Raw genomic sequence first — 23,332 nt, 5'->3', positions numbered from 1 at the left:
CCAAGTATTGGGTGCGGTTGTGACAACTTTGGACCAAATGGTTTTAATAACCCTGGTTGTGGATGTGGATGTGATAATTTTGGACCACCATGTGGCTTGCCCAATATTGGTTGTGGCTGTGATTCCTTTGGTTCCTTCGGTTTGCCCAACATTGGTTGTGGGTGTAACTCCTGTGGATCCAAGTTTGGTATCCAGGATCTGTTGGCCAATATGCTAGGGCCAAGATGTGGATGTTTCTTTTAGTCATTAGTTTAAATTAGTAAGCACTTTATTTACGTGTACATTTTTGGTTTTAAGAAAAAATAAAACATTTGAATTTAAATATAATTTTGTTTTTATTCCCTAATCCTCTTTGGTCATAGTTAGTTTGTTACTGATCATTGACAATGGAAATAAATGCATATATTTCTGACAACAGTATTTATTTAACTTTCAGGAAAATATTCCAAAGTATTTGAATCGCAAGCTAAGTAAAGCTAAGAATAAGTTATGAAAATACCATATATCTTCATTGCTATCCGTTCCGTTTTGCTTACAAAGCAGACTGTAACTTCTGACTTGGGTGCAATTATTTGCACACGCTACAGTAATTTCTATTAATTTTATATTTACAAGACACTCGAATAAACGTCCGCTTTCAACACAAGCAAATAAAACATACATTGAGTACGTATAATAATGCATTCACAAAAAAACTCATTTTTTATCATCCAAAAATGTTTATTTCATTCACAAAAAATATCAAAAATTAAATTACTTATAACTTATTTTCTAAACTTACATCTCTTATACACTAGCCTTGTATATTGCCTAGCATACCCATAATAGTACTAAGTAATCCATTCACATTAGCTGGATTGATTTGTGGTGAATTAGGACAAGGAGCAGAAGAAATAACTCTAGGAGGCAACGACACTGTATTACTAGAAGCAACTACATTAGGCGTAGGAACTAAAAGAGGATTGCCTGGATTAGGCAAATAGATGTTAGGATTGACTATGTTAGGGGGGATATAGTTGGTAGAAATGACATTAGGTGCTCCTATATTAGGAGTAACAAAGCTAGACGAAACGACTGTAGGAGACAACGGATTATTACAACCACAAGACAAAAGCGGTGAATTCATCACTTCATTTAACAGTGGAGAAGCCAACTGCAAAGCTAAATCAGAACTCTTACTATTCTGCAGCAAATTGCAGACTATCATAAGTTGGATAGTGTTTGCTAAGTTCTGACATACTGTAGGTGAACAGTCGGTGATGATAGTAGTGCTAGGCGTAGGCGTGTTAGGAATAGGAATGATGTTGTTGCAAGGAGGTTCGGATATCACTGTGGGTGCTGGCTGGTTTATGAAGTTGCCAGTGTCGAGGATTTTTTCTCCGATGGGTCTGAAGTTGTATGGTGGCCGAAGCAGTTGTGGTGTGACTGACTGAAAAAAGAATATAAAATATTGTATTAAAAAGAAACGTTCATTATGAGTAGCTGAACAATTTATTATGAAGCTTATTAACTTATTATTACATGTGTGAATAAATTATAATGGGAAAAATACATCCTGGGCTTCAGTAGAAAGAATAGGTAGTAATAATGGTAGTAAGTACCTAGTAAAAGAATAAGTTTAATAAAAATTATAAATAAAAATAAAAAACAAAAATACATACTTAGATAATAATGTTAATACAATACAGTATAATAAATACCTATTTTTAGGTGTAGAAATAGTTTTAGCAAAAACAATAAAATTAACCAACCTTACTGAATAAAGTCACCAGCGTAATCAATAAAAAATACTTCATTTTGAAAACTATATTAAACTTAAGTAACAATAAAGTTTTACGTTAACGAATTCTAACTAATTAAATCTTTTCAAATGTTTCTCTGATATTTATCTTGGTTTTATCTCAGATTCGTGTCCTATCGTTTAATATTTTACGTAATAAACTTTTCCCCATGGCATGCCTGTGTGATGATAAAATTATTCTAAAATGTTTCTTAACTTCAAGACGTAGGTCGGTACTTATCTAGCCAAATATAGTTATCGGCACGAATCTTGAGCTCTGACGTACATCTGCGCAGAAGTGATTTATTAGCAAAGAACCAATCCCGAGTGACGGCTATGACGCGATGCGCTGCGGGCCAATCACCGCTTTAGCCCGCCCCCGCGCCTCACTTCATAGGTACCACAAAAGGGACCCATTAAATGACTTCTGCGCAGGTGAAGGTCAGAGCTCAAGATTCGTGCCGATAACTATATTCATCTAATCGTTGATTGTTAACTTGACAAATCATAAATTGCATAACGCGTATAACCACTCAAGCGTCCAAGCCGCGCAGTGATTCTCGGCCCACCTGTCCGCGCATGAAATGTCAATTGCTTTTTTACGACCAAGCGAGACTCTCTCAACAAAAACGATTACTACTGAAAAACTACAATAGCTAGATTCGAATAAAAAATACTCACGGAAAGCTAAAAGAACGTAAAATTTAATTTGATTAAAAGTAAATTACTTTAATTAATATTATAGGATGATAATAAAGTATAAAGTTGAGGATATCAAAAAAAATATCGTAATTTTTTTTTATTCCGAGTTTTATAAGAAAAATATAGTGATTACTGGTAACAATGTTTTTTTATTATATTAGTACAGGATATACTCTTTAAAATGATACCAATATCTTAATATAAGTAATTAGTTTTCTGTCATGAAAAAATAAACAAAGTTAAGTGTTTCTCAAGCGGTCACTGGGCCTCGGGCGACGTAAAAATGTGACAAGATGGCCGCCCGGCTAATAGCGTGTTCACACGACGACGTTGTTTTAATGAAACACGCATATTACTGTTCGGTATGTTTATAGAGCAAACATGTTTACTTTTATATAATTTTATTACATATAATTTTTTATTATGTTAAATAGAAAAAAAGAAAGCGGTTATTGATATTACAGTAAAATAAATACACTGTAAAACTGTAATTTTAGGTATTTTTCATTCTTTGATATTGAAAAACGAAAACTAAATAAACATGCCGTCACCTATAAGTAGATACATAAACAAAGCCAAAAGCCACAAAACATTCCCAAATTGATCATAAAACGCTCCGTGTGAACAAACCATTATTTACGTTGTAAGTAGATCAGTCCAAGGGGAGTCGGCTCACCAACACTAAAATCATGAATAACGTCTTAACATTTTAATCATTATAGACCCCATCTCAATGTATTTCGTTTGTAAATGGCCATTAACGTGCTAATAGTGAACGATTTTCGTATATTTTGCATTTATTTAACAAAAATAACCAATTAGAATACACTGTAAACAATAGAAAAGTATCAAACGATGATTGTGTAGTGATCGTATAACTTTTCCACCTAAATTATACTATGTAAACGTTTTGAAATTGTCGTAATAATACATATTTCGTAAAGGAAATTTCTTCACGTTTATTTTGATATAAAATAACAATCTAAATAAGGTATAAAACAAGAAACTTACCACATTTTTGTCAAGAGCTCCACACACAAAAAAGTCACTTGTCAAAAACGACGAACTGTCACTACAATACATTTTTTTATAAATTTAATGTTGCCATTGCACAGAAAAAATCACAACTCACGGATGACAAATTTAATAACGCGCCATCTAGTATCAATCAACTATATTAATACCACCTGGCTATAGCGCTGTACACGTTTAAACCGAACGATGTCGTTCGGATACTGTAGTCACCATGGACGCTTAAGGCAAGAATTTTTTTGGTGACTGTTATCACCTCGGACGCTTGAGTGGATAAGTACCTACCCAAAGGTCAGTTTTGCAAATAACGTACACTTTATCATTCTCATGGCCTTACCCCAATCTAATATTTGGGGTTGGCCCAGCATGCCTTTATCTTCCATACTTCTCTGATTAAAGCTATTGCGTAGGTAATCAAATTAAAGATAAAAAATAATAAAACAACCAAATATGTAGTTAAAACCACCATGTTATTTATTTCACTCACAAAATAATAGGCTTAACCAAAGGCGCGATATCAGGGCACACAGGGGCCGCCAAAGTCAGACAATCACAGGGCGATGCCACTGGAATATAAGCTCCCGTGGTGAAGAAATCCAGCCCTGGGGCAAAGCTTTGTGCCACGAAGGGCAATGCTGACTCAAAATACCCCAAACCGTATGGCAATTCAACTGTCGTTGGTGGCAGAATGAGCTGCTTGTTGCAATTTTGAAAAACTGGAGGAATGACGTAGTCTATGGTGTCTACGCAAGGTGTTGCTAGTTGAGAAAAATACATGTTTTGGCGGGGACATTGGCTGGGCGTGCGGCGCATGATGTATCTTGGGCTTGCTGTTGTCATCTGTAAAAATGTAATTTAGTCATTTTAATTTTGGTGTAGTAATAATTATTTCGAACACTTTGTAGGCAGAATTTTAGCAGGCCATCTTATTTTAACAAGTTAGGTAACTATTCCTTTATGATTAGGTATCTGGACGCTGACAGGTTCATAGGACTATTTTACTAGATAACTTAGCTGTTTCCTACCATTTTCTCTGAATTTCTTTCAAACACGCGGTTGTAAAAAGATTTATCTAATCGTGTCCACATCGATCTTATTCAAATTGCTCAGCATTAAAATTTTTAATACATATTAAGCTAAGAAGCCTGAAGTATTTCACTTACACTGATTGCGACAACAAAACACAATAAAAACAACAGCCGTTGGACCTCCATAGTGAATAGTCCACTACACAAACAAAGAAATATTCTTTTCAGTTGCTTATATCCTTTTTACAAAATCGTAGATGTCCTAATGAACGTTAGATATCGACTATTTTCTGTTATATTTTGTAATTCTAGATTGGTAACCTATTTATTTCATAGAAATACTAAGTATAGGTACCTACTTATTTTTATTTTTGGTGCAACATGGTAAGCGTTGAAAATTACCAGTGACCTTTCTCGAACATCAATAATCCTGAATTGACAAGGTAAATAAGATAACATCGCTGATTCAGGCTGGTTTCAGCTTTTCTGACGTTTTCTGCTGGTCCTATAATGATGATATATGATACCTTAAAAACTGTTGAGGGCTTCGAAAGCTTTCTGCAGTGACAAGTATGAAGGGTAGAACGGAGCTGGTATATGAGTAGCCCTTAGCTTCCCTTGATAAGAATCAATACCTATTTCAAATCAGTACCTAAATTGGTCCCCGTGATTTGTGTTTCAACCAAATAAACCAAGAGAACTCCTCATCATTTTATTTACACAGCTCAGTTGATAACGAACTCGTCAAGCATCTTTGCATATAGAATTTCGTCAGTTGGGTAGAACCAGTAGACTCTGATAGAATAAAAGAAAATCAGTTGGTTGGTTTGGGCAGACATGTTCGCAGAAAATAGATACGCTAGCTAAACTAAATATAAATTAACAAAAGCCTTACGCAAGAAATAAAAAGATAACGAAGTAAATTTGAAATTCTAAAAATCGATTACAAATAAAGATTTCAATTTTTATTGCATTTGTTTATAAAAAGATAAGTGTAGGTTTCTCAATCCTCGAATAAATATGCCTGAAAATTATTATTCTTTTGTTTTAATCAAAACTTGACAAGAACATGACGAAGAGTCCACTGCTATTTCTTTTAAGTTTTTATTTAATTTTAAAGGTACGTATGCTGTAATATTTTTACTAAAATTAATAAAATGCAAATAAATTAGTGAGCTATATTTTTGGTTTATGTATGAAACTCGATAACTTTTTTAATCGCCGTAAAAAATATAGGTATATAAATGATGCAAGAAAAATTATTTATTATGTTGCATAATCATTATCAATTTCGTGCGTTTAAGATCACTGATGTAAACGTCATTATGATTGATTTCATGTACCTATTTCATCTTCACAGATAAGTCACGCCCAGTCCCTCAATCGAGATTGGCGCAACATACCACCAACGCTTAACTCCAAGCTGCCAACACCAACGCCCAAGCCAACACCAACAAATGCACCCACATTTGACAGAACAACGCCAACTATTGACAGAACCCCAAAATGTTACCCTGAAACCGCTGTAGCTTATTTCTTACCCGCCCCACCGACAGCACCTAAAGTAACAGTTTTAAATACTAACGTCAAAGATAAAACTCCTAATTGTAAACCAACTGCAAAAGAAAACTTGTTAAATGTTATAAAAGAAGTACCTCAAAGTACGAGTTTCCCGCCAAGAAATGAAATGTCAAAACGAGTCGCTTTCCCGCCTCCGCCGCCATGTACGACTGGGTTGCCAGATTTGATGGATGAAATTCCATCAATGGTGCAGGATAGATTCAGCCGTTTGGCAGAAACGGAAGAAAAGACTCCAGTATGTGAATCGTGTGCCGCTTTGATAAAGAAGTTACCTATTTTTAATTTTGATCAGGAGCTGTTAGACGGATTTTTGTCTGGTATTGGAATATAATTTTATATTTTGCTTCATAGATTTACGCCAGACCATCATCGTGTCCTAAATAAAATGTTAATTTAAACTATAAAGTGTTTTTTATTTTATTAAGCAACTCTTCGTCAGTGTTACTGTAGCATACTCAGTTATTGTCGTTGACGATTGTACCTTTTCTGATAAACGCGATGTTAACGTCTCGTAGCCACAGCGTGAATGCTGTGTAGACGTGAAGTTGACGCCAGCGCTCCTGAAATACCAGTAGGATAGCCGCCTAATATTTTCTAAGGGAGTTTTCAGCGTAATATACGCTTGGTTTATTTAGCCTGTTTTTTCGTTCCAATTTAACACTCAAGGAGTGTAAGAAGCCAAACGCTATGTCTGATGGCCTTAGGTGATATCGAATGGATTTGCTTAAAAGCTAAGGTTTCATTTAGAAACTCCAATAAGACAAAAATACGAATAAACGTCAATGTCAAATTGACAATATTCTGCCAAAAAAGTTTGGTTATGCGATTGTCATTTAGTTCGGAATTCTTTAATTCTGAAAAATTACTAAATTAACCAATATTGCTGAATTAAAAGCATCAAAATGGTTGAAGCCCAAAGGTTTAGGATTGAGCAGGAGATGACGAACCTTGTCAATGAGTTGGACAAGAGTTATTTGAGAAAAATGCAAGTAAGTGAGGTTACTTTACCGAAACCATGCAAGGCTTATGCAATACCTATTTATATAAGTTTCTTATAAGTTTAAGCTATAAAAATAAATACTATGACTTGTGAAATGGCACAAAAAATATATAAACAAAACATGGCTGTCGGTTTTTGCAATAAAAATGGATGATGCAACCCAAGGATTTTGTTATTGATAATAAATCGGTTTAACGATTATCTTTTTCTCTATTTACTTACATAACTGCAACTGAAGGCAATGATGGTTTATGAAACTAAGTTTATTTTATACCATGAAAGTGCCGCGGCAAAATAGGGCAGGTTCTCTTAAAAAAATACAAGTTGTTTGGCCTATTTTAATTATTTTCATGCAGCTCAGGCATTAGCCTAATATTCAGAAGAAAAACACAAAAAATATTCAGATTGAATATTCAGATTGTAATCTAAATATTTTTTGTCAATACATATATTTTTGTCTATTCATTGTATTTACATATTACTATGATATACCTACATGTTACACTTATCTACTGAGTTATTTAAAAAAATTATTTACAACCAGAATCCAGAATGTAAATATTTCATGTTATTTCCAGGGTGACATGCACAGGTGTGCCGCCAAATGCTGTGATGATCCTCAGACCTCTTTAGAGAGGGTGCACAGTTGCATCGACACCTGCACCGCACCACTCAACCAGGCTAATAATTATGTGCAGGTAAGTTATACATTGGTTTTCTACCCACATACAGGCACAATTCAATAATTAAGTCAAGAAAAAAGGAAAGAAAACATTGGAGTGAAACCTTAAAAAATGTAAGGAACAATTAAGAAGAGAGATACAAGACAAGTAGAGATGTAATGTAAAATCTCCTAGAAAGTAGTGTTGCCATTATTTACTATATTTTGACTTAGAAGAAGGCCTGACCTACCTGTAATATTATTATGGCCTATCCTTACATTGCCTCAGTATATCTGGTGTTATGTGGTCTAAATATGGTTTCATTCAATCATCTATATGAATAAAATGAATTGTTGTTCGTTAGTCTGATTAAAACTCGAGAACGGCTGGGCCGATTGAGCTGATTTTGGTTTTAAAATGTTTGTCCAGGGTAGGTCTAAACGGTGAGCAAATAAGGAAAAGTTGCAAGTAAGATTTTATTTTAATAACTAGGCAGTACGAAGTTCGCCGGGTCAGCTAGTATTAAATAAATTCAATTCATCACCTCCCAAGCCTTTGCCCAGGAGATGATGAAATAAATTCAGTTGTTCTTACAATATTTATGTTATTGTTATTTATTATGTTGTGTTATATTTGCAGGGCGAGATCAATCACCTCCAGAACAGACTACAGAGATGTGTGATGGACTGCAATGATTACGCCAGAGACAGATTGGGCTCCGATCCTAGTCAGGAAACGGTAAGATTACTTTGCTATTGTTTATTCATTGTTTGATAAAGTCATCATAACCTGCATTGCGGAAGTAGGATTATTAGATCATCCAGAATATCTCTCTATGTAAGCAGGGTATTCTCTGATTATATATTTTGCATTAGGATTGTTTTAATCTTTATATATTTTTTAATTCCCTTTCATACTGTGATCAGTCCCCACAATAGGATGACATAATAAAAACCGATTTGATCTAGCCTGTGATAAAAAGATATGTTCAGTAAAGAACCTGTATTGGTATTACATTTTTTATGATACATGACCCTGATGACCCAATTTTACATACCTAAAACCAGTTTTTAACAACTGTTACTTATGTATATCTTTTTCTTTCATCCACAGGTTGACAAATGCACAATAGAATTCGAGAAGTGTGCAGTGAAATGCGTAGACAAGCACATTGGTATCATTCCTAACATGATGAAGACGATGAAATCCGTCCTGGCCAGCGGGAAGCCACCACCAGCTAGAAGCGAATGAGGCACCACTTAGATGTTCTTGGGTTATGGTTATGTTAATACTGTGGCTTGGTTTCTGAAAGATCAGAGTTAAAGTCTGATTTTGGTTATGTTTTTCTGAAAATCTGATAAGTATAAGCGTTTTTAGCTTGTCTTATGGGTGCTAATAAAACTGATACCTCATCCCTACTAATATTATAAATGCGAAAGTAACTCCGTCTGTCCGTTTGTTACGCTTTCACGTCTAAACCACTGAACTGATTTTAATAAAATTTGGTACAGAGATAGAGTTGGCGTTGAGAAAGAACATAGGATAGTTTTTATCCCTGACTTTTGAAGAGTTCTCTTGGAAATGCTATATAACCGAAATCGACGCAGGCAAAGCCGCGGGCGGAAGCTAGTCACTACATAGTATAAAAGAAAGTCGTTTTTTCTGTCCCTATATCCCTTTGTACGCTTAAATCTTCAAAACTACGCAACGGATTTTGATGCGTTTTTTTTAATAGATAGTGATTGAAGAGGAAGGTTTATAAATGTATGATAACATGCATTCAATAGTGGGGATGTACTATTATCCCATGCGAAGCGGGGACGGGTAGCTAGTAATATATAATTTTAATTTAAATAACTAGTTTTTTTGCCACGGTTTCACCCGCTTACTAGCCAAGCCTCCCAAATGTAGCCTATGTTAAGAGCGCGAAGCGAAGTTGGCGCTTAAGAGTAAAGAAATAAACATAAAAATGTTCCCTTTTTATCATATTAGTATAGACTAGTGACTTGAAACAATCTTTCAGAAACTAAGACACAGTAAAAATGTTAGTGTTGGCATTTAAGTAGTGTTTAGAAAATACGATTATGTATGTATTTGTTTATAATTATCGTCAACAAGTCAGTGATTGACTAGGGCACTTTCACAATCCTCACAAATGTTTACAAAATTAAAGTTCAATATTCAGCAAAAATGAGGGCCTAGACTATATCTACTTTTAATGTTTTCAATTATTTATCGAACCAAAAAGTGAAACTTGGTGGACTAAATCGTGCTCTTAAAATAAAAACACAAAATATAAGCAGCAGGATAGTAATAAAATAAAATAAATGATATATCTTAAAAATAAAGTCTTCAGAATACGATAAACGATCAATGTTGCCAGTTCATAACATTAAAATATGTATTTTTGTTAGAAGACTTTCTAATTATTTTTATTAATTACAATTACTCACCAACGAAATACACTCAAAATGTACCTATTCTTGTAAAATACATACCTTCCTATATACTAATATTTTTATTTGTTTACAAGTACATTACTTGTATTCAAATAACGGAAATAACTATTTTCTACCACGAATGTTGCCATTGTAGAAATTGTTTAGTACAATATTATTTGTGTACAGTTTAGAATATAATAAACTTAATGTTGAATCAACCTTATGTATTTCATTTATTTTATTTACGGACTATATATAATTTTAATACACCTGTAGAGAAAAGATGTATTATTATGGGCGAAGAGAGATATTCAAGAGAAAAGATGAGAAGTAGAAGATTGTCATCACATGATTGTATAAATATAGATGGATGGAGAGGAAGAGGAAGATCTAAGAAAAGATGGATGGATTGCTTGAAAGATGACATGAATAGGAAGGAAGTGAGTGTCAGTATGACGAGTGGCCGGGGAAAATGGAAGAGAATGATATATTGCGCCGACCCCAAATAAAATTGGGAACAGAGCAGGAGGAAGAAGAAGAAGAGTGTAGGTAGAAATAAAGATTGACTTTCCCGAATGGATGAAACAGTGGTAGGTTAAACAAATTCGCTTTACAGCAAGTGATTGATTGTTAAGATGAACATTGCGAATTTTAATATTCTGCTAATGTAACTGGGTTGAGGAGGTCAGATAAGCAGTCACTCCTTAAACACTGGTACCCACCTGCATGCGGTTAAACTAAGCCGGCCATAGCATAGATGGGGAAAGGTTAGGCAGATCCAGACTGTACCGGCACGGGGGCTTAAGATTTCGTAAACAAAATATTACAGTAATTTATTAAAGCAATTATATAATATTTATGTAACAACAATGTAATATTTATCAATTATATTATGTCAAAAATGGATTATGAAATTATTAACTTAAAACGCGATTAAAATCTATTACCGAATGTTTATTATGAAAAAAATCGATAAGTTTATATTGTAACGAAATTTTTTTAACTTATCAACATATTGACAAACTAATTTGTATAAAAGCAAACATTATTTTGGAATGAACATCATATTCTTCAGATATTTATTTTTAATAAGTATTTACTTTATTAATTTAATTGAAAGTTAAATAATTAATTTAAAATGAATTTCTGGAAGACTTCGATTATTCTTCTAATTGTTTCATGCGCTATTGTAAGTATAAAACTTTAAATATATTTATAACTAATACTAGCTGTCTCCCGTGGTTTTGCCAGAGTCGCAGAGATACCTACTACTTCCATGGTTCAGATAAAAAGTAGCCTACGCCTATTCAGGCTAAGAGTGATCTCTGTGCCAAATTCCATCTCAATCAGTTCATGTCCTGTTTCAGCCCCTAGCTTTTATGTATTTACCAAACATATACCTAAATCGGTTTACCTACTTTCGAATTTATACATAGCTACATAATAGTGTGGCCTACCTATAAGGACTAACACTATATAATTTAAAGCTAATAAATACTTAGGTACTGAGTAATTTATAAATGGACCTATTTTTTCTCTTTCCAGATCAATGCTCAGAAACGCAAACTAGCCAAATCGAAGACTAAAATCAAGAAATCTGGTCTGCAGAACCTCGGTCTGACTGGATGTGGATGTCAGAATCCTCTCATAGACATCCTGAACTGTGGATGTAGAGGACCTGTCATTGAACCTGTTTACGCACCTGTGGTCTTACCTGCCCCTGGATCCGTTATTGACGTACCTAAGTACCGGTACGCGGAACCTGATGAGTTAAACCCGCTGGGATGCCTGTTCCCATCCCTTGAAGTACTCGAACCTCGAACTCAATTGCAGGCAATTGAGTTCGTAACAGTAGACCTTCCCTGTGGCTGTTCGGGTGCCTGTGGATGCCCAAGCCCCTGTGGTTGTGTTGAACCCAAGTGTGGGTGTAGAGCACCTGCTGTCAAACTACCAGCTTGCCCTTGTGGAGCACCTGTAATTGACAAATGTGGCTGCCAAAGTCTTCAAGTTCCATTGCCTTATAGCATTAGCTCTCTTATCGAAATTCCTTCCTATACCCCGGTACCTGTGGCATGTGGATGTCAGGGACCTTGTGGATGTTCAGGTATCCAGCTCTCGTCTTGCGGATGTTCAGGCCCCTGTGGCTGCTCAGGCCTACAGTTATCCGCCTGCGATTGCCTGGGTCCCTGTGGATGCTCAAACATCGCATTGTCATCCTGTGACTGTATGGGTCCCTGCTCATGTGGCTTAATACCAGTTTCATCATGTGGCTGTACTGGACCCTGCGGTTGCTCAGGACTGTCTGCTTGTGGATGTTCCGGCCCCTGTAGCTGTCCGGCGCTGCCAATGTCATGCGGTTGCTCTGGTACCTGTGGATGCGGGGTTCCTGTGTCATCATGTGGATGTGTGGGCCCCTGTGGATGTCCCGGTATTCAGATGCCTGCCTGCCCATGTCAGTTGCCGACTGTAGAGGTACCTGCGTGTGGATGTGGATGCGGAGGGTCTGGTTGTGGATGTGGTGGATGCAACCCTAAGTACCTGCGTCAGGTTACTCTGCAACCACCCTTCTTGTGATATGTATGTAATGTATTCTTTAGTGTGTAAGTGTAAATTAATAAATTGTGAATTTTTAAATTACTTTTTTTGGTTCTATTTTCGTTCATGGCTTTGAAAGACACCTATAGTGTCCTGTACGCTCATTACCATGAGCCTTTTATCTTCCCACTGAAGGGTACAGGCTTCTTCTCATATAGAGAAGGAATAAGCGTTTTAACCATTACGCTTGCTCAATTTAGGTTAGATAATATTACAGACTTAAATTCTATGCTTGTTCAAAATTTATCTTTCAACTTTTGTCAGTTAGGTACCTATTCGTGTACTAGATTTATTGAGAAAGTACATAAAATATGTAACAATTTAAAAAAGTTGCATTGATACTTGTTTGAGTTTCCACTATGGCCATCTTGATTAGGTACCTACTCGTATGCTCATCTCATTCTTAGTCTTTGTTCTATCAATAGTTGACGTAATATAATACATAGTTACACAAGAAAATACAAAGATAAATCACGATTATAATCGATAGTAAAACATTTCGATTCAGCAACCACACTATCAAAATCGATTGCTGTAAGACTGCAGATAAATAAACTCGAAGATTTTTATATAAACAGTTCAATTTGACAGGTGCAGTATAATCATTTGTTTTGAATTAGCAAGGTAAGATCTTTTCAATACTTTGTTTCAACTCTTCATCATTTGTCTAGCTTTTTCCAATCTATGTTGGGGTCGGTTTCCAGTCTGTCAGTATCTGAGTACCAGTGTCTTACAAGAAGCCACTGCCTATCTGACCTTATCAATCCGGTTAGGTGCAATCCTATACCAATTTGGTAAGAGGTTGTAACAGAGTCTGGCTGCTGACTACCCGTAACGAGTACCAAATACGTTCAAATGATAACCGAGCCCCACCACCAATATTATTTATTTGTAAGACTTTGCAAAGAAATTTGCTATTAGCAGATAAACTGTCTTATACACAGAGTAAAACGAATAACGTAACATTTTAAATTACAAAATTTTATTTTTTATTTCAGGCAAAAATGCAGCTACAACACGTCGCATTACTTCTATCAATCACTCTTACACCATCTCTAAGCGTAAGATTGACAGCTAATTCTCTAAACTCATTGTTCCAAGGCATAATGTCACCACAAAGTACCGAACAGACACTACAAGCTCTCACTTTAGGTACCAACAAGAGAGTAGAACCAGCTGTCACTAGAAGATTTGCCATCATCAAAAAAGTACCAAAAGAACCTCGAAAATTAATCGCTCTTGTCACAAATCCAAAAGAAATTGGCCTAAAAAATGTTCTACAGAACCCAAATAATGTTATAGTTCAAAAGAAACCAAAAACGGTGCTAATACAACGTAAAATGGACACAGTGACTCCTAAAAATGTGATTGGTGAAACGCAAATTTTGAGAAATCTACTTTTGAAGAACGATGAAGTATCAAAAAGGTTGATTGTCCAAAAGAGAGTGCCGCAGATCAAAAAGGAGGTTCAACAAAAAGTATTGATAGCTCAGCCTAAAGGTACAGAATATGTGAAGGTTGCTCAGAAAAAGGTTGCAGTTCAGAATGGGAATCCATATCTACCAGCCGCGTCACCCGTTTCACCGTTAACTGCGTCGCTTTCAAGCGCATTGAAAACAATGCCACAATCTCGGGGTCAATTTTTGAAAAAAATACCGATACCTCCACCTACTATGTAATTTAGACTTGAAGTTATAATTAGTAATATTTATTTTGTCTAAACTTTTCTACTAAACTATTATTTATTTGTGTTCTAATTCATTTTATGAAATAAAATTGTATCAAATTGAGAATAATTTGGTTTTCTTTGGTGATCTTTTCCAACTAGCCGTTTACCCGCGGATTCGACTGCATCCCGTGGGAAATACTACCCGTATTGGGATAAAATATAGCTTATGCTACTCTAAAAGTGTGTAGTTTTCCAATTGTTTAAGAATTATTCAAACAAAGAAACATAAAAATATTTCCTCTTTATTAAATCAGTATCTGATGTCCTCCTAAGGATTATCAGCCACAGCGGCTGTTCTCAAATGAGGAGGTTAGCTGCACAGGACATAGTACTTACCTACACAAGCTTTTGCTTGGACACAGGTGCACTTTCTATTCCATCACCCTCATAGTGCGATGAGACGGTAATCCGACACTACAGAGATCAAGCCTAGGAACAACATTTACGTACTCTGATTCACGGATGTATAACGCTTACATCCAAGCTACGACTGCTTTGCGAAAGTTTCTAAAACCCTAAAAACTAAAAAAAACTATGGCGTGCACTACAATCATTTCAGTATATACGTACTTACCACGTTCTGTGAGAGTGAAGATATAGAGTGCAGCTGTCTGCGCAAATGTCCGTGCTCTATAAAATAAGTCCTGAGCAGCTGGCTGATCTTTATTTAAGAGAACAGCCGCCGTGGCCGACAATCAGTCAGAGAGACATCATCATCTTAACCACTTTTAAAAGGTAGGTACGGCGTTAGGCACTTACATATGGAAAAAGAAGATGGTTATTAAGGATGATTTCTGTGAAACCTTACCTAAGAGCACAATGCAAACTTTTAGTCGGCCGATAGTTTGTTTGGGATCACAAATCAGTATGAAGCTGAATGGTAGTAGGCACATTACAAACATCAGGTATTTAACCAAGCTGAAGATTTGATTAAAATAAAACATTCCTTAAAAAAGTGCCATACATTGGGTCAACTTTTGCCCGACTGTTTAGTCAGCATTGTGCGGATACTCTTAGGTTTCTTGGGCTGTTCAGGGGGCTAAAACTTTAGCCACGCAAGATTTTCCATTGTTGTTCAATGCTTTACGAGTAGGTATTTCCAATTACATAAGGCAATTGTGTTTCGGAAGACACGTTACATAGATGGGTCCCGGCTGTCATTTGAGCATCTTTGGCATATTATTAACAGTCTTACCAAAGAGTTTGAAATTGCCCTAGCCTAACTGGGTTGAAGAGGCTACAGGCAGTCGTTCCATGTAAAACATAGATACTGCATCCGTTAACACTGGAAGGGGACCACAACATAGATGGGAAAAGGCTAAGCAGATAAGGGAACAAAAACAAATACAGTTAACTTAACAAAATAATTTATTTATTTAACAAATAATTTAAATACAAGGAGGAGGGATAGGTATCTTTTTTAAGTACTGGCACCTACTGCAAGTATTTGCAGGAGGCAGCAGTGGAGAAAATGGCGCTAAAGCTGACACGGGTGAAGCCGCTGGTAGGAACGGATTTGCTAATGGCAAGCCTACTGGCAGGCCAACAGGCAGTGAAGTCTCAGCAATAGTGCCATATGACGTCACAGTGGGTTCTAGACACCCAATGGGTGCCTTTGCAACTCTTGGCACGGCGGCGGGGACTGTCATAGGGACTTCGTAGGGTACTTTCATGACTGGCAATGTGGCTTGCTTGCCACATGGGCAGCTTGGCATGACGGCTGGCACTGTTCTGGGGTATGGCGCGAAGATTTGACATTGTGCCTGGAAAAAAATAAGAAACAAATTTTAAAAATAAGCAATATACATATAGGTAGTTAAAGAGTCCGATTAATTTTAATGAAATAAGGCCCAAGTACACCTACAACATTTTCGCCAGTTTTCTTAAAAACACTTTTTACTATGAATTTTCACGATCAATTTTCAAAATAAACAGTTGTTTTATTAAAAATGATCGCGTATGTAGTCGGTGAAAATGGATCTTAAAGTAAATAAGTTTACTAGAATACTTACAGAAACAAAAATGGTAGAAACAACAAATATAATACAAATCATGTTGTGTGCGTTAAACAATTAAATTAACTGTGTTTTGGAGATTAAAACTTGACGTTTAAATACCAAAGCTACTAATTTCTTTTGTAATATAAATGCATATGTTTGCATCATTTTGATTTTGATAAAGTTAACGTTATTTATTACAAATCTTTATATCTATTAGATAATAATTATGAATATTAAGTTTTTCATAATAATGTGATAATAAATTATATTTATTGATAAGGGTTCATACTTAAGTAATAACTTAGGTGGGTATTTTATTTTAAAGATTATTCAGTTCGTGGTACTAGAAGTACTTAGATAGGTACTAATTAGAAAAAATATTTAAAAAAAAGCAATAGTTTTTCCAAAGTTTTATTTTTAACAAGTTCTTATTTTACCATTTATTCCAACAAAAATTTAAAATGTCAAAAGTTGCGATGTTTTTCTGTGTTTTCGCATTACAGACTTTATTTTTGAGTGTAAGTATTTCTATTTTGATATTCACTAAGTCTCCTAAGTTTCCATCTACAAGTTATCATTTTCAGAATTCTTGTCAAATAATTTTTCTTCTCCTCGAGATAACCATTTGAAGCACTGCGCATGCTCAGTAGTTTTCTACTGATAGATACTTTCTGATTAACCCTAAATCTAGTCTAGCACCGGATTCGGGGCGGCAAAGTTATATTATAACTTAGATATAACTTTATTGTACATTTTGTCAAAAATATTACATACCTATATTAATAATTTTTAAATTATACCAAGTCCTACAATAATTCATTCATTGTATTTTTTACAGAACGTCTCCGCACAGATCTTAATGAACCGGCCACGAGCTCCACAGATTCAAAATCTCCAACCAACATACACGCAACCACGGTCACCATTAATAACCTCCTTGCTAACTACGAACGCGCCATTTGAAGAAAAAATAAATACCATTATGTCTGTCATTCAGACAATGCCTAAAAAATATCCTGGACGAGTTAATAAGAAAATGTATATGGCCGAAGCATTAAAAAAGTCAGCTTTAGAGAGTTTAATGTTCGCAGCCAATGCTTGTAAATGTTCACAAAAGGCTGAAAACAGAATACCTTTGGCTACACCTCAAGTGACAGTTGGCAATGACGTTTTAGGTAAAAGAGCGGGAATTGTCAGATATTATTGATTTTGAGGTTAGAAAGAAAATGTAATTTTCTTTTTGTTAATATTAAGTATTTATTTCTTGTAATTAAATTATTTCTTTGATTTTTTTTTTTTTTGTTTTTGTTCACCGTCCATGAATCCACTAACGTCTCAAAATTTTTGTCTAAGTAGTTTCTTTTTCTTTAAAGAAACTTAAGAAAATGGGATTTCCTTAAACGTTGATATATTGATCAGTCTTTTGAAAAAAAATATTGTGAATTAATTTAGGAATCTTTTGCAAAACTTATAAAAATAAACCACAAGAATGATACAATGAGGGTTTTCTAAAATGGCGTCCACCAGGTGGCGCACTGAGTCGTCAGGTCCAGGTAACTGTCAAAGTGCTTATCTTTACTATGAATAGTGAACGATTTTAGTGGTTTTTTTATTTTATAATTAAAGCACTGCATTATTGTTTTACTATTGAGGTTGAGTAAATAAAAAAAACTAAATCATATTGTGTTAACAAATTTTTCAACTACCAGTGACTTTTGCACCCTCTCTCTTAGCTCAATTTTTAGTTCGGAAACCTTATTCTGACCGTAGTCCATAATAAAATCAATAACACTTCCAATATAACAGAATTTCAATAAACAATAAGTTCGGCACCTACAATTCCATACTATTTGACAGCTGTTTGGACCAGACGCATACGTGGCGCCACCCGGTGGCAGAAAAAATTTCAAAAACCCTCATTGTTATATGAGAGTATTAAATCATTCATCAAGAAGATACCAACGCGAAACCTTGAAACCCGTCCTTCACTCAAGGTCAAACCTTGACAAGAAGGTCACAGCCCCGAACGTGACCTTAAGACCAAGGATATTGTAGCGACCTTCGATCAAGGACGCGACCTTTATTGTCTTGGTTAGATATTATTATAGCTCGGCTTTGTTACGGGAGCTTTTAGGAAAATGTGGAATTAAGATATTGTCTTTATTAATATCTTAATATAAAAGCTAAATATCAGATTTTCATATTACCTTGAGTAGGTAAATAGGTACCTAATATTCCTGAAAACGAAAAAGATTGTCTTCTTTGAACGTTCCTAATCTATTTATTTACACTCTGTTTTATCTAGGTACGTAAAAATAAGAAATAAGGACAAACAATATTTTTGCCTATAACATATCATATTGTATCAACATTTATCCTACTTACGAGAACATTTTTCAATATTTAATTCGTCTAAATCATTGAATTTACGTTTTATCCGGTGAATTACAATGAAAATCTGAACATTTCATTAAATAAAATAGCCGCATCTGACTTGACAAACCACTTATTTTCCTGAAGTCGAATGAAAGAAAAACAGTTTTCCTTTGAGGGAAAACCTTTTTGCTTATGACATCGGAAAAATGCTGGCATATTTTCGTCAAAAAAATTTAAATGACATTAAATATTTATTTTTAATTATACTTTTTCTCAATATTAAACGGCTTTTGTAAGTTTTTTTGTTTTTTTTTTCACGCAATATGGCCTGACATAAATCATAATAGGTTGTCAACCAGTTTGTGTCCGATCTCCTTGCTTCGCATTTTTTATGACAAAAATAATGTGACATTTCTTTTGAGCCTGCAACGGCCTATCCATATTTCTAGACTAATATAATCTATACTGATATAATGAAGAGGAAATAGTTTTTTGTTTGTTTGGGGCTTTGAAACTATTAAACCGATTGGAAAAAAATCTTTCTTTGTTGGAAAGCTACCCCTTCCCGAGTAACATAGACTATATTTTATTTCGGTACCTACGGGATGTAGTTCCCACGGGTCGCGGGCAAACGGCTAGTAAGCAAATAATCCTGAACAGGTAAATTTTATATTTAGCAATATGACCGTAGGTAAGTGATATGATAATATAATTATTGTACCTATGATATGATCACGTTCCCATCGATAGAAAGATGATTATTAAGAATCATCTGTTAGATATTATTAATATATAAGATAAAACACGTCAATGATTGTTTTGATATAAAAAATATATAAAGTTAAATATCTGTCTGGTTAATTTTAGTTTGATACGGACAGTAATGCGAGATAAAACAGAAAAATGATTTTAAAAGTGTTCGGTGTTCTGCAAATTATTTTAGTTCAGGTAATTTTCAGTAATTTTCTTGTTTTTTTTTTTATGGTGATCCATGTAATGATAATTATTTTCTATTTAGATTTTATGAAGAAATTTTTTTATTCAAAGATAATTTAAATCAAATTTCACATTTATGTTTTTTTTTTTTTACAATTTGCAAGTTGTTCAATTTATTTAATACGTAATACATAACTCACCTAATATTTCAACTTTATTTTGATTTACAGATAATTTCTGCTCACCTCTTAACTCGAGAAGTAACCAGCCAGAATATACTGAATAATGTAGCAAATATACCATTAGAAACAATCATCAGAACATCAAGACAAATAAATGATATACCAGTAAATCTACCAGGTAATGCCAACTTGCCAGTCAATCTGCCAGGTAGTGCCAACTTGCCACTAAACGGCCTCGCCAATGGCTTGCCATTCAGATATGGCATGCCTTTTGGCAATATGCCACGTGGCAATAATCTGCCTAAAAATTTCGCAAATATGCCAAATAATTTTGCTTTCAACAACGGAATGGCATTACCGAATAATTCACCAATGAATTTGCCATTTGTAAACAGGAATATTTTACCACAGAATAGATGGTTGCCAAATGTAAATGGCATGAATAATAATGGACTATTTAATAATTTGCCAAATGGATTATCAAATATTAATAATCCAGTCACAAATAGTTTGCAGAATTTAATGAATGTGCCTGCTGGAAAGAATAATTTCAATTTAAATAATTTATCACCTTTAAATACTTTGCCAAATAATATGCAAATACCTAATGGTTTACCAAATTTTAATAACTTGCCATGTCGCAATATTCTACCATCAATGGCACAAAACAACGGATTGTCACAAAACATTTTGCCAAATGGCAATCTATTGCCATCAATCAACAGTCAACTGCCACTTAATAATTTTCAAATAACTGGCTTCGAACTCGCAAATGGATTGGCAGATATGACCAGACTTCCCCGCAATAATCCGCCAGTTGACAGCGTGAATGTTAATGGCAATAATTTGCAAAACTACAATGGCATATGCAACAATGATATGCCACAAGGTGTCAATGGATTTTCAAACATAAATAATGCTCAAACTGTCAACAGTTTGGTCAATTCACCAAATGCATTACCAACTATCGTGCCAGATACCGACGTATATCAAAATGCAAACAGTTTTATAAACAGCAATGTCTTGTCAAGTAATGTGCCATACAGCAATGGTTTGTCAGTCGCCAACAATAATTTTCAAAACAGCAATATGATGACTGTAGATAGTCAGCAATTTGTTGCTAATAATCCTGTGAACCACAACTTAGGAATTCCAAATAATTTTGTAACAACTTCAACAAATGTCAATAATTTGCCATTAAATGCCATTACCAATAGCGGACTCTTGAATAATAGGCAATTTATTGCAAGTGCTATACCAGAAATACAGTCGCAAAATGGGCTAAGCAACAGCTTTTTAAGCAGCAACCTACAATACGGTAATATTGATATGCCAGTCAACAATCAGCAATATGACTTGTATGGAAATGCCAACATGCCAGTTAACCAGAACTCATTGGCAGATGTAGTGGCATCGCTTTCTAATTTGCCAAATGATTGCCAGTCTACATTAACATCAAATAATTTCAATTTGGCACAGGAATTGGTAAAAAATCTGCAAATTGAAGGTATAGAGAATATGCCATTCCTAAATGGCTTGCCAGTTGCTGGCATTACGGAAACTGTGACTATTTTGAATAATCCTTGCAGTTGATATTCCTTAGCGTAATATTTTTTTGTAAATAAAAGCATTTATTTATTGCATTAGTGATAGTAAGTTTTGTAAAATAATTGAGGATTAGTTTAATGATTTTTTAACACAACGTCATGTGCTTCGATAAAATAAAACAATATTTTTATACTCGTATTTTATTTCAACTTTGCCTACCTTTTAAGCGACCAAAACTCGCCATCGCCGGATCTCTTCTTAGCCTACATCATACCTATTCCCGGAGATTAGGAAAAGCAACAGATACATAATGTACACTCCTACTTGGAAGTAGAATTCGACGACCTCGATGGCACAATGGCTAAGTATGTTAGCCTGCCGAACCTGAGGTCCCGGTTAGGTCGACATTTGTGTGACGATCATGCTTGTTGGCCGTGGTCTGGGTGTTATAATATGTACATATATATGTAGCTAGGTACATGTAGTTTATCAGTTGTGTTAGCACCCATAACCCAAGTTAATTAATAACGGGTGCTAATTAAACAGGCTTCTTTTTAATATCATTATTCGCCCCCAAAAATGTATGTTGCCATCTAAATTACTAAGTCAGCCACAATTAATGAAGCGTCGAGCATCTAAATAATACTATCTTAGCCACGAGTTATCTTCCACTCTAAATACAACTCAGCATGATAGTTATTTTTTTGCATCTAAATTTGTAGCATGCATTCTAACAGTAAACTTCTTAAATACTATTAAGTGACATCAAAAAAATATTTATTTAGCTTCTAATTTTTTAACTCGTACTGAGTTTTTTTTTTTTTTGTTTAGTCGTGGTGGCCTAGTGGGTAAAGGACCAACCTCTCAAGTATGAGGGCGCGGGTTCGATCCCAGGTCAGGCAAGTACCAATGCAACTTTTCTAAGTTTGTATGTACTTTCTAAGTATATCTTAGACACCATTGGCTGTGTTTCGGATGGCACGTTAAACTGTAGGTCCCGGCTGTCATTGAACATCCTTGGCAGTCGTTGCGGGTAGTCAGAAGCCAGTAAGTCTGACACCAGTCTAACCAAGGGGTATCGGGTTGCCCGGGTAACTGGGTTGAGGAGGTCAGATAGGCAGTCGCTTCTTGTAAAGCACTGGTACTCAGCTGAATCCGGTTAGACTGGAAGCCGACCCCAACATGATTGGGAAAAGGCTCGGAAGAAGAACTGAGTGTTTTGTTTAAAATACAATACATCCCATATTAATTGACCCAGCATGGAAGTAAGCATGCAACATGCAGCAAGCATGGCTTCTGTCACGGCTCCGGTGCTGCGGGGCTCCGGCAGTCCCATGCGAGCTTATCGTCGCAGATGGTTTTCACGCTCACCACCGCAGCTTCGGCTTTCTGGCCGGCTCCGCCGGCCAGCCTCAGCCGCGGCGGCAAGCGCTGAAACTACCTGCGCCTCAGCTCGCAGGCCGCCTCGCCCTTCCGCGCCTACACGGTTTTGAATTGCACTCTAGAGGTAGGGCAGACAGGACTACGTGGAGTCGGTTTTGCAGCGATTCGTTTTCGTCACTAACTTCAATTTTTAATACAATGTTTTTAATTGAAGGTTATAAATGGCAATATGCTAAATAAAATGAATCCAAATTAAGTTCTACCATCAAAAAAAAAACGAGCCAAGAAAAACGTTGATCTCGTTTTTCTTGGCTCGTTTTTGGAAAAATGAGGCCGAGTTAGTAATTTAGATGACAA

General features: G+C 35.3%; 5 protein-coding genes across 5 annotated transcripts; 3 read left to right on the top strand and 2 right to left on the bottom strand.

Moving 5' to 3' along the window:
* Positions 1-763: 763 nt before the first annotated feature.
* Positions 764-4,354, bottom strand: LOC124643218. Its single transcript, XM_047182095.1, has 2 exons — positions 4,019-4,354; positions 764-1,429 (listed from the first exon to the last, which is right to left on the bottom strand). Exons 1-2 carry the CDS (start codon positions 4,352-4,354, stop codon positions 794-796), a joined length of 972 nt encoding a protein of 323 aa, XP_047038051.1. The 3' UTR covers positions 764-793.
* A 2,551-nt stretch (positions 4,355-6,905) lies between these two features.
* On the top strand, positions 6,906-10,444 carry LOC124643451 (protein FAM136A). Its single transcript, XM_047182439.1, has 4 exons — positions 6,906-7,112; positions 7,702-7,821; positions 8,425-8,523; positions 8,899-10,444. The coding sequence occupies exons 1-4, from the start codon at positions 7,026-7,028 to the stop codon at positions 9,034-9,036; spliced, it is 444 nt and encodes a 147-aa protein (XP_047038395.1). The 5' UTR covers positions 6,906-7,025; the 3' UTR covers positions 9,037-10,444.
* A 357-nt stretch (positions 10,445-10,801) lies between these two features.
* Positions 10,802-12,833, top strand: LOC124643215 (keratin-associated protein 5-2-like). Its single transcript, XM_047182094.1, has 2 exons — positions 10,802-10,816; positions 11,772-12,833. Exons 1-2 carry the CDS (start codon positions 10,802-10,804, stop codon positions 12,798-12,800), a joined length of 1,044 nt encoding a protein of 347 aa, XP_047038050.1. The 3' UTR covers positions 12,801-12,833.
* Positions 12,834-15,938: 3,105 nt separating this feature from the next.
* On the bottom strand, positions 15,939-16,604 carry LOC124643574. Its single transcript, XM_047182604.1, has 2 exons — positions 16,563-16,604; positions 15,939-16,313 (listed from the first exon to the last, which is right to left on the bottom strand). The coding sequence occupies exons 1-2, from the start codon at positions 16,602-16,604 to the stop codon at positions 15,939-15,941; spliced, it is 417 nt and encodes a 138-aa protein (XP_047038560.1).
* A 3,187-nt stretch (positions 16,605-19,791) lies between these two features.
* Positions 19,792-21,754, top strand: LOC124643554 (putative uncharacterized protein DDB_G0286901). Its single transcript, XM_047182567.1, has 2 exons — positions 19,792-19,874; positions 20,093-21,754. The coding sequence occupies exons 1-2, from the start codon at positions 19,830-19,832 to the stop codon at positions 21,635-21,637; spliced, it is 1,590 nt and encodes a 529-aa protein (XP_047038523.1). The 5' UTR covers positions 19,792-19,829; the 3' UTR covers positions 21,638-21,754.
* Positions 21,755-23,332: the final 1,578 nt, after the last annotated feature.

Source organism: Helicoverpa zea, chromosome 27 (genome assembly GCF_022581195.2).
Source record: "Helicoverpa zea isolate HzStark_Cry1AcR chromosome 27, ilHelZeax1.1, whole genome shotgun sequence".
Lineage (NCBI taxonomy): Eukaryota > Metazoa > Arthropoda > Insecta > Lepidoptera > Noctuidae > Helicoverpa > Helicoverpa zea.
This window is presented reverse-complemented; position numbering and strand designations above follow the sequence as displayed.